Source organism: Eptatretus burgeri, chromosome 7 (assembly GCF_056783735.1).
Source record: "Eptatretus burgeri isolate ZD-2024b chromosome 7, Ebu_testis_v1, whole genome shotgun sequence".
Classification (NCBI taxonomy): Eukaryota; Metazoa; Chordata; class Myxini; order Myxiniformes; family Myxinidae; genus Eptatretus; species Eptatretus burgeri.
This window is the reverse complement of record NC_140967.1, coordinates 75,848,575-75,860,644: the sequence shown is the minus strand read 5'-3', so window position 1 is coordinate 75,860,644 and position 12,070 is coordinate 75,848,575. Positions and strand designations below refer to the sequence as shown.

At 44.3% G+C, this 12,070-nt stretch overlaps 1 protein-coding gene across 3 annotated transcripts in view; it reads left to right on the top strand.

The window, feature by feature from the left end:
• Window positions 1-12,070, top strand: part of LOC147023568 (troponin C, skeletal muscle-like) — a 156,959-nt gene that overhangs the window by 129,189 nt on the left and 15,700 nt on the right. The window contains exons 1-2 of one of the 3 annotated variants that reach the window (XM_085889077.1): window positions 1,283-1,392; window positions 6,883-6,934. In XM_085889077.1, coding sequence (XP_085745203.1) covers window positions 1,384-1,392; window positions 6,883-6,934 — 61 coding nt within the window. In that variant the 5' untranslated portion in view covers window positions 1,283-1,383. Of the gene's footprint in view, window positions 1-1,282; window positions 1,393-6,882; window positions 6,935-12,070 lie in introns of those variants that run through there. The other 2 variants (XM_085889075.1, XM_085889076.1) reach the window with 2 other exon arrangements.

Below are 12,070 nucleotides of genomic sequence, written 5' to 3'. Positions count from 1 at the left end.
CAATTAAAACCAAACCCAAAAGTGTGAATTGCATTGTCTTCAAAAAAAAATAATCAAACCTCTTGCTTTACAGCAACACCACAAGCCCAATAAATGAAACACACTTTCAGTATGTCCACCCTTTGCAAAGTTTTTTTTTTTCCGCAATGTACCCTCATCGATAATTTTATCCTCTTCATTCATGAGTTCTGAAGCAGTCTATATTTTCACTGGAGGGATACACAACACCTTGCCCCGACAAAGATTCCATGTAATGCTGATATGGGAGTGTTGGGGCTTCACGAGCTCATGGTTGTAACAGCGAAGACCACAGGCTGAGTCAACATTGACAGTGAGGATCAGAATAGCTTCCACAGGTCGGATTTGGTCGACAATTTTGAAACCAGCATTCTTCACAGCCTTCTGCGTGACAACATTCACAATAAAAACTTCACAATGTTTGTCTATGTTTACCTCTGCCACCAAAAGTGGATGGAGGTTATGTTTTCACACCTGTCTGTCTGCCTCCGTCTGTGAACAGGATATCTCAAAAAGTTGTGGACAGATCCGGGCAAAATTTGGCAGAGAGGTTGGGTGTGTGACAAGAGCGAACTGGTTTGATGTTGCTGAAGATCCAAATCCAGATACGACAATTTTAAAGTGATTCTTCGACAATTAAGATATTATGGCCAAAAACGATAAATAGCACTATATCTCAAAAGGTTGTGGACAGATTCGGACGAAACTTGGTGGATGAGTTGGGTAGATGACCAGACCAAGCCATTTCGATTTTGGAGGTCCGGTTCCAGATATAGGCTGATCAATGGGATACAAAACATAAACTGTTTAGCCTGGCGGAGGTACCCGCTCAACCGAGTGCCGTTCTAGTATATTCCTGAGTCCTTTCCCAATCATAAAGATTAATCTCACGATCAAGACTAAAGCATACTGTTCCATGTGTAGCATCAACAACATAATGAGATTTTACCACTGTGCTCCATAAATGTTCACAATTCAACATGATTTATAAACACCAAACTCTCAAAAATCCAACTAAAGCCAAAATCTTCACACACCGACAAGCCTCGCAAACATTTGCCACAATACATATAGTTCCCCTAAAAAGCCATGCGATGTGACCGTATGGAACTTCAATAAAGCTGTCTAAACCCAGACTAATAAAAGACATGTTCCTTGGAGACCATGGTGTCTGGCAATTATTAGAAGCAAGTTGCCTCCTGTATGTAATTTCATCCGAGCTTGAGAATGTCTTTGGCATTCCCCAATGAACAGTGCAATTGCCACATGGCATATATGGGTGGAGCAATCTGGAGAAGAGTAGTTGTGTGAAGGATCGAGTCAAACATTTACTCCGGTTCTGTGGATTACTCAGCATCAGACACTATGCGGTTGGTAAGTCTTTGCGAGTGCTTATTGGATTGTTTGTCACGGCACATAATAATAATAATAATAATAATAATAATAATAATAATAATAATAATAATAATAATAATAATAATAATAATGAACAAGAGCGAGAACTGCTTTGCAATACATGTCCCCTATCGATGTGATATTTTCTAAGTCGAAAAAGGGCATTACTGAAAAATTGACGAAACGTGCTGAAACTCAAATTTGTTCTGTATCTTATCATAATACAGCCATGTACTAAGTTTGAGTTGCATATATGACAGATTATGAGAAAAAAAAGTCTGAAAAACCACAGGTGGGACGGATGGACGGACAAAGAGCAAACCTATAGTCCCCTCTTGTGAAACTGGTAAGGGACCTCATAACATTATATATATGATGGAGCATGTGTACATATCCATCCATTGGGACCATACTCTGTGCGGAGCATTGGTGCTGCCAAAGCAGTCTCTGGCTATTGGACACAATCCTGGAAGGGTCGCCACTCCGACACAGGATACCAGCATGCTGGCACTCATTTTGCCAACCTCGGAAGGAAGACAGGGAGAGTCACCTACACCTGGTATTAATTCAACATCGAGTGGGATTTGAACTCAGGATCCTAGTATCCAAAGCCCACCACCCTAACCATGAAGCCAACACCAGGCATATGTGTACATATGTATGTACTAGCTGAAGTACCCGGTAATACCCGGGAAATTTGCCCTATTTTCCTCACGCTAGTTAGACTGAACCATTAGTTGTATGGAGAAAATTAGGAAGGCTTCTCTTATTCCTCAGATTTATGGAATGAAGGCTTTATGCTGCCGTAATCCTCAGAGAGGTCATAGTTGAAGGCGGCCTTGAGCCACTCAATGTTTCTAGCAGCAGTGGCAACTGTCCTTGATGTCCTGCCAAAACCCGGACCTAGAAAGCTGGAACGTGAGTTTTGTGCTTCTCTCGCCCATCGGTGTGGCGCTCTATTTGCAGTGAGGCGACTCTCTGACTCTCTCTGACTCTCTCTGACTCTCTCTGACTCTCTCTCACTCTCTCTCTCTCTCTCTCTCTCTCTCTCTCTCTCTCTCTCTCTCTCTCTCTCTCTCTCTCTCTCTGCAGCTGACTCCGCTTGCCTGGCTCTTTCATGAGCAGATCTATCAGCAGTTCGCTGTTGCCGTGCACGTGCAGTTCGAGAATTCAAATAACAGGAGAATGTGTATCTTTAAAAAGTCAACGAATACGAACATTTTGTATTTCTAAAAACCCTAGCGTTTTTAACCATGAAGCCTTTTGTTATGATTAATACGCTGGCGCACTATTCGAAAGCCATTTTTTTTTCTAATGGAAATTTAATTTATATATATATATATACATATATATTTTTTAATATATATATTTTTCATTTTTATGGAAAGCCACTTAGCACATCCTGGAGCTGAATGTTAGTTCTATATATGTGTAAAGTTTCATCAAGTTCGGTTCACTGGTCTTGGAGCTTATTCGTCACAAAAAACAGAGACAGACAGAAGGACTGCCATTTATATCGTAGATGTATCATCTACTCCTCCCCAAGAGGATTTGACCAAGTAGGCTGAAACTTTCAGGGATTAATGAGGGCACCCTGAAGTTGTGCATGTGTAGACTTCATTTGATTCCATTGAGGAAAGAAAAAGAAAGTTTTTCACCATCTTGGCATTTTCTTGTTTTGGGGAAAGGGGGTGGTGGGGGGGTACAATTTGAATTATCTCAACTATATAACTACAATGTATGATATATGCACATAAGGAGTACGCATGTTTTCGCTTCAGATACGTAAATCAGGTTAATTTTATTTTTGGGAGCCATTGAGGCAGGGGTCTGTTGCCGATACACCACCCAAATAAAGGGATGCGTCAGAAGAACATTTTGTACACTTGGAACAAGATCACCCATTGGGTGGTTACTCTGCTATGGTATTAATAATCATAAAGATAACCAGAATGGCATTCGGTAGTCGTTCCTCCAATACCTTCACCAGGCTGAACAGTACGTTTTCTTTCCCACTGATAGGCCAAATCTGTATCCAGACCTAAACCAAAATCTAATCGACTTGTTGCGGTCACCTGTTCACCAAGTTTCATCAGAATCCGTATATAACTTTTAGAGATGTGACTTATGTGTGTGTGTATATATATATAAAATCGTTTTTGGCCCTATCTCTCAGTGGTAAAGAATCACATTTCGATTTCTGCTGATGGGCCGGAAGTGGATCCGGACCTGAACCAAAATATAATTGGCTGGTAGTTCTTGTCACATAACCAACTCATCTCCCAAATGTTGTCATATCGTGCTATGCAGTATATAATTTTTCACCCTATCGCTCATTGGTGAAGGATCACTTATAAAAATTCTAGTATCTGGATCCGGATCTGGATCTTTACCAAACTCTAATCAATTAGTCCTCGTCACACACCCAACCTGTGCACCAAATTTGGTCCGAACCCATGCAAAAGATTGAGATATCCTGCTCACAGACAGACAGACAGGAATGAAAACATAACCTGCGTCCAGCTTCGGTGGTGGAGGTAATAACACGACCCCCTGGCAGCTCTTGTATGGTGCAGGTGCTTCTAGTAATAATAACACTCATACGAGGGGAGTTCAACAATTTATCTCAGATACTGAACGGTGTAAGACATGCCTAAAAAAAAAATTATATATATATATATATATATATATAATACAACATTGATGTTATATGTTTTAGTTTATTAATGATGGATTGAAAAATAAATGTTGCCATGTCTTGCAGTAATTGCGAGTATCATTCGTAGAATGGTTTGAAAGCCAAAACAGCTCTATGATAATAGCTTGCCTTGATATTACATTAAAAATTTTTTTTAAAGTTTATATTGTCTTACTGAAAACAAAAAAGCAACATTGAAGACTAAAGACCTTTCTTTGTTTGAAAATGACAAAAAGTGGTGGGTAGGAGGAATATCTTAAATACTAATATTGTGTTAATAATACGAATACTATTACAGGATATGAACCTCTGAAAGTTTGATGAATATGGAGAGAGAGAAAGAGAGAAAGAGAAAGAAAGATAAATATATACATAATTATTCACATACCCAAGCCATTTTTGCATTCAGTCGATATGCATTTATTTTCACAAAATTAAAAACTCAAAAAGATATATCTCAATTTACAACCGAACGTTGAATGGTAACATTGGTAAACAAAATTTATCAGTTAAAAATAATAATAACTCGTGTAATTATTTTTTATTGGGAATGTTTATGCCGGACTGAGAACGGTGCAGAGGTAGCACACTCACCTTTGAGATTTCTAGCGCGAGTTTGATTCTGGACCAAGCTACAAATCGGTGTTTCACACTCAAGGCGTTATATCACAAAGCGCGCAGTACCTCGAACGGACGTTAACACGCCGATTCTTGTCGGCAGTCAAATGCCCTGCATCATGTAGAACAAGCCTATCTTCAGTTACAATCATTTGTTTTCACGTTGTAACCATCTTTTCTTTAGTCTTAGTTAAGCTGGAGTGAGCTTTGTGCCGATATCATTATTTGCACACTTTAGTTATTTTTCAATATCCCATACTAACTGGCAGGGGTACTCGGTGATGTTCTGATCCTGTTGGCATTTTGAAGACATCAAATTGTTTTTTGTCAGTTTTTTTTGTGGTGGGTGAAAACACTTCCCTCCACCTTCTAAGTTCTAAGGAATACGATCGGACATCATTTAATAGAACCTTTTACAGAACTACAAAGGCTTAGAGTAATAATATATATATATTTTTAATCCAACTTATTTTTTTCAAAAAATGTTTTTGCTGAAACACTTCCCGGCACTCACTGATGAACCTCTGAAAGTTTGACGAAGATGCGTTTGGCCATTTCTGAGAAAAATGGCGACACAGACAGACAATCAGAGACAGACAGACATATATCTTACACTATCGATTATAATGGTACAACACAGATTTGATCATGATTTTTTCATAAATCGATGCTCATTGAACAGCCAGCATATCATTCGTTGCGTTATCAGGCACGCCAGCATATTCTGTTGACAATACAATAGTTAAATTTTTTTTTTCTACGAGAATCGTTGTTAGACGTTACATCACAAAGCGGGCAGTAGAATCGTTGTTAGACGTTACATCACAAAGCGGGCAATTCCTCGGACAGACATTAATCTGGATGTCCTGTCGACAAGCATTACCTGGTGGAAGTTAAAGATGGCATGGTGTCGTTTTCAAAGATCAGGCCATTGTGTGCCGGAACTTTTGCCAAATTGCAGCCTTTTTCTGATGGAATGGAGATCTATCCGGGGTTGGTTCTATCACGGAACGTTCATGGCTTGTGAGCACCTCGCTACGCCACATAAAGGAGTAGCGACATTGCATACAATTGTTGTTATCAAGATACAATGAGAAAATAATTTGCTTTAAATATCATTTTATCTCATTCGTAAAGGATGACACTTTGTCATGTGGAGCCTATTTAGGGGATCAGAAACAGCTGCAGCAACAAAACAATATATACGAGATAACACGAGCCGTGCAGAATAAAAATGGACATGCTACTAACTAGGTTGCCTTCACAATTCGTTTCAATGGATTTATTTTTAAGTTACAACAGTGGACCTAATCCGACAGAGTTCATGACAACACATGCATCCTGTATACGTGGTGCTATATGATTTCAGGCAAGCAGGATAGCCAACAAACCAAGTGGTATGCACACTTGTTGTTGAGCTGTGTGGCTGAGGATGCAATCCCAACCCAGCCATAAACTGTCATCCTGGTGTTTCAAATTCAGGCAACTAATCAATGCGTGTGTGTGCGCCGTCCCTTGGATGGATGTTAAATGAGTGTCCAGTCTGCCGACAATTGTTGGTGGACGTTAAAGATCCCATGGTGTACTTCACACACTTCGCAAGTTATCACTGGCATCATGGCCAAATTACAAATTCCTGCACACACAATTGAGTATCCTGTGTGGGAGTGGCGACCCATGCAGGATTGCAACCTGAGTAAATACGATCATAAACTTTTCAAATATTCGATGCAATTACATCTGTTTCATTCTTAAAGACGCATATCAGAACAAATGACAATCATAACAAGATCAAGAATAGCTTTGCAATATATGTCCCCTACCGATGTGATATTTTCGGTCCAAAAAGAGCATAACTTTGTCAAAAATTGACGAAATAGCCTGAAACTCGAACTTGTTCTGTAATTTTTCATGGTAAAGCCATGTACCAAGTTTTAGTTGAATATGTTAAAGGGTGTGGGGGAAAAAAAAGTCAGAAAAACCACGGGTGGGAAGGATGGAGAGCAAACCGATAGTCCCTTCTGCTCAAACCGGTAGGGGATTCATAATTCAGTTACCTTAATAAATTGTGAATCTGGTGAAATGACTTGCGGAGATGCTTTTCAAATTGCTTGCTTGAGGGAATCGTCCTGTTTGTTTGTTTTCCCCTGCAGACAGAAGCCCAGGCAGATGCCCGCTCACATCTGACAGAGGAGCAGATTGGTGGTAAGGATCCCAGGCTTCAATCACTGCTTGAATTGGATTGAGATGGTAAAATAGCTACACATAGGTGAAGCGAAGCAGGACTTGAAGAAGGATAGGATAAATTTTCAACACCTCTCCCATCATGGAATTATGTTGAAAGATCGTTTATGGACACTATTATACAACAGAATAATTTATTTGAATATGTTGTAATGGTCATGGGTGTAAGAGTGTTGTGCCGCCAGCAGGGAAGCGTGAAAATGTCCCCGTGACCACCAGTTAAATTTTGGCCTGAATCTGCATTTTAAAAACACACACGACCACGGCAGATATCCCTGACAGGTGGCCGAGCAAGCCCGTCCAGCGATACGTTTTACAAGTGTTTTAACGTGAACCCCAAACTCCTCATCTCAGGGGTTAATTACCTCCGCCACCCAAGGTGGATGGAGGTTATCTTTTCACCCTTGTCTCTGTCTGTCTGTCTGTCTGTCTGTCTGTAAGCAAGATACCTCAAAAGGTTATGGACAGATTCAGATGAAAATTGATGGACAGGTTGGGTGTGTGACTGAAGAATGGATTCGATTTTGATGAAGCTCCAGATCCGCATTCGGATACGAGATTATTTAAGTATAGTGTTACGGCTGGGGAAATTCGCAAACCACCATTCAGGTCCCATAGGTGAGCTATCTCTTAAGTACATGTGTAGTTAGCCCCCAAACCCGTTGTTTAGAGGGAATAAATGTGATTCATTCGGGCTGCGATGCTTTGAGTCAGTTGTTTTTCTTTCTCTATCTTTTATTTCAAATAAAAACTAAACGAGGACGCTCGGTGGGCTTTTCGCGCCATTCTTCTCTGCGTTTGGTGTGAGGGGAGAGAAGCGAGGGGAGGACAGCTGGCGCTCGATTGGTGGATGCACGGTGTGACGTGGCCAGGGAGGTGGAACGCCCCTCTTCGAGACCTTTCTCAAAGCACCTCGAAGGGGAGTGGAGCAAAGAACGGGGCAGAGCAACAGGGCGGAGCTCCGAGGATATAAAAGTCGGAGACGGGGGAAGCAGTTTGGTAGATGCTCTTGCTCGGTGGATATACTTGCTTCGTGGTTGCTCTCGTCTTCCGGCTCGCTCGTCCTGGTGGCCGCTAGCGGGGTCTTTTGTGGGGCAGTTGCAGGACCCCGCTGGCGGGAAGGAGCGTCCGCCATTCCCCTCTCCCGACTTCGGGCATCCACGTTTCCCCCCCCCTATCCGTGCTGGGAAAGCGCCGAACACTCGGTCCGTGGCGTCGAGTGGCCAACACGTGCAGGCGCAAGGCACGCCGGAGAGGCCTCGCCTACCACGCTCGGGCACGGAGTCGCGGCCAGGCGAGACCACGTCGACGGATGTCAGAGAGGGACTCGACATGCTCAGGGAAGTCGCGACTTCCATTTCTTTTGGGTTCTGTGTAAACGTGTGTGTGTGGCACCAGTCTGGTGAAGTAAAATTGTATGTGTTCTGTGTCGTAAATCATATTCGGTCGTAGCTCTGCATTGTTGTTTTTGTTTTAAATTGATATATGTGTGCTCTTTGTGTGTCATGTAAACAAAGTGCATTATGTTGAATCGTTTCCTGTTTCGCTGCATCCTTTCCTTCATTTGAATCTCCATCTTACTTCACGTAAAGGGTTGGTAGTGGGCTTAATACGCCCGATAATTAATCGGAACCGTCGAGGCCGACGATAACACCGCTCGGTTATCCCAATAGTACGGAACGGACCGCTTAAGTGGCCCGTGTCCGGAGTCGACCTGCGGCGAAGTGCGATCGCCCGGTCTACCATCCGCGTGGGTACTTAGGTAGGTCGAGTTTGGCGAACAACCCTATCCCACGCGGGTGGCCGATTGGCACGATCGTGGTGAGGCCGAAAGGCCCACCCGTGACTAGCTCCCGGCGTTAGTCCGAGAGGGTCATGACAGAATTGTCCGTCCGGTGGGTGACGTGCCGCGATTTGAGTCACGTGGCCGATCACACGCCGGCGGGTGCGAATTCGCAACAATATGTATATGCGGGAAAAATTATACACCAAGATGGGGAATTGAACCCAGGTCCTCTGGTAGACCGTACCAGTGCTCTGCCATCCAAGCATGCAATTCTCCCACATATAGAATTGCCACTCTTTCTATCATTGCTTCAGGGCCACTCACTTCCAACCATAGGAGCAGCGATGGCCTGTCCATGAGATGGTCTTTCTCCTGTGGGGGGCCAATTCCATGACCACTATTATTCATCAAAGAGGGGTGTAGTAATTTAATTATAATTAAACAAGGAACAAACATTACATGTGTATGTAGGAAAAATTACACACCCAAACGGGGAATCAAACCCAGGTCATCGAGTGAATCGTACCAGTGCTCTGCCATCGATGCTATCTGGGTGACCTGCCAGCTGAGCATGCAATTCTCCCACATATAGACTTGTCACTCTCTTTCCACTGCTGCTTCCAGGACACTCACTGCCACCCATCAGAACAGCGACGGCCTGTCCACAAGAGGGTCTTCCTCCCCGTGCGGGGCAAATTCCATGACCGCTATTGCCGCAGGGGGTGTTGTTCTTCCCCGCATATACATGTCATGTTTGTTCCCTGTTGAATTATAATTATATTACTAAGCCCACTGTGATTACAAATCGATTAAAAAAAAAGATACACGGCATGCCCTCGGAACCTCGACAGACTACAATAACTTAACTATTCACTCAGACGTGATAAGACTGCTAGATTATATGGGACAGAGAAGCCAAGGAAGCTGTATGGTGCGAAAGTGTTCCACACACCGTGTGGACCTACTCCCCCACAATTGCTCCTGGCTGTCTTGCGCAGGGCTTTGCGTCACAGCACCTTGTGTTCCGGTCCCAACATGTTCTCCGTGCATGAAAAACCACCAGAACCGCCGGCATTGGTGAGCGCCACGAACAAGAGCCAGGCAGGAACCAACGATGAGAAAAGCAGAGCAGGAACCAAACAACAGCTCTCTGAGCAGCACCACAAGAGAGAGCTTGGACAACCCACGGCAAGTAGCGTGTGCAAATTGGCTGGCATGACCACCAGGCTACGGTCGATAGCCCACAGTGATTGGTTAGGCAAGCTGGAGAATTTCCAACACACATGGCCTGCTTCCTCCCCACCGAGTGTGCTGGACCATCCGCATGTGGGGCATGTCTGTGCTCTGTCTCGTTTCCTTGTATTGACCACACTATAGCGCTCAGAGGCAGCGCCAATTCGCTCTACCTGAGGAAAAGCCCATGTAAAGATAGATTACAATGAAGAAGGTTCAATAATGCAGGAAAGAAGAGGCACAGATACAGATACTTGAGCAGCTGTGAATGCACACACACTTGAAAGGAATGGGGTGGGAGGGAATCAAGGAGAGTAAAAGAGCTGGGGTGGGTCTGGGAGAAAGTATGAGGAGAGGGGGAGTCAGTTTCACAGACTAGAGAAATGATGGATGACAGAATGAAGGGGAGTGTTGGGCTTAGAATTTGGGAGGAGAACCAAGTGTAATATTGTTACGTTTGAGGGGGGGTATGCATTCAAAGGGTAATTAGGATGTTTAATTAGGTATGCCATGCTGTTCGAGTTTACCAGGATCTCGATGTAATAAGTAGTAATTCAGTGGTGATAAGTTGTCTAGTAAATGTTCATTTCTTCAAGGGGGAAAATGATAATTGTCATGTAATTAGATAGGGACACGGGATAGGGTAAGTGTGTCTGCGTAAACCCCTTTTGGTATTCTCTGGAGACTGGCCGTGACGTCACAGGACAGTGCAGCGGATGGCTCCGCCCCGTGGTCACGATTGGCAGAAGGCAACGGCGGTGGGCCAATAAACGGCTCGATTGGAAGTGACAAGGACAGGAGGATAAAAAGGTTCTGTTCGGGGTTGAAAAGGAAGAGGAAGAAGATCGGGACAAAACGATCGTGTTTTTTTGGTGTGGAGGCTGTTGCGCGGAGAGCGTCCTTGTTGTTGTGCTGATTCGATCGTGTTCTTCATCGTGTCTTGGAGCCTTGCTGAGCCTCGTGCCTCACCTTGGTTGGCTCTGGGGTTCTGCTGACTCGGAGTACGGGGTCGAACGGCGGGCGGACCTGCCTCCCTCTCCTGCTCGCAACTTGGCGCCAGAACTGGTTCCCTGGTGGCTGTGAGCGGAATTGGGCCAAGACCAGGAGGTCGACAGCACCACGGTTTCTCCTGCCCCCCTGACGAGAGCAAGGCCAGCTCGTCCGACGCCGATCCAGGGACAGTTGCGTCCACACCATAGTCCAGCCTGACCACCAGAAATAGCTACGTTGTGTGTGTGTGTGTGTGTGTGTGTGTGTGTGTGTGTGTGTGTGTGTGTGTGTGTGTGTGTGTGTGTGTGTGTGTGTGTGTGTGTGTGTGTGTGTGCTTGGCGCCTTAGAGGGTTTGAGATCTGTATATTCATTGGAATTGTCTGTGTTTTCCCCACGCCCGATCCCACACCATCCCGTCGAATCGCCCCGGATCCCTCTCCTTGCCGAGTCTTGTTATTTCTGGTTAATAGTAAAAACAAATAAACAACATCAACTCAGTGAAAAGTGACTCGTGCCACCTTCCTCGTCCCGTTTGCGGTAGAGCGATTAGAACCGCCATGTTTGGGTTATAAATAAATAAACCGCCTCCATCGTTTCGGCTTATTCTACGTTGGCGGGACTGTTCAAGTCCCGTGGACGTCACATTGGTGTCAGGGTGTTGGATGTTCGAACCCCTCAATTATATTTGGTATCGGGAGAATATACCAAGATTAAAATCTCGCCACGAATTTGAATATAAAATTACCACAGAAAAGCGCGCGAGCGCGGGAAAATTTTGGCGGGATTTTTCAAATTTAAATTAATTGGCGGCAAACGGGACTTCTGCACCATGGCGGATGTGCAGATGTTTGAGGAGGCAGGCCACGTGTCTGGCAGCGAGTCGGGGGAAGAGGGGAGAGACGGGGGTAGGGTTGGAACCTCCCCCATTCCGAGCGTGGACCTTGTTTCATCGCCCGTAACGGGGCCGGCAGCGCCGGAAACCGGCACGATGACGATCTGGACAATGTCGGAACGTTTAATAGGGGGCATGACGGTACGAATGGCAAATCAATTCATGACACAGAGGGCAGAAATGACAGATCAATTGG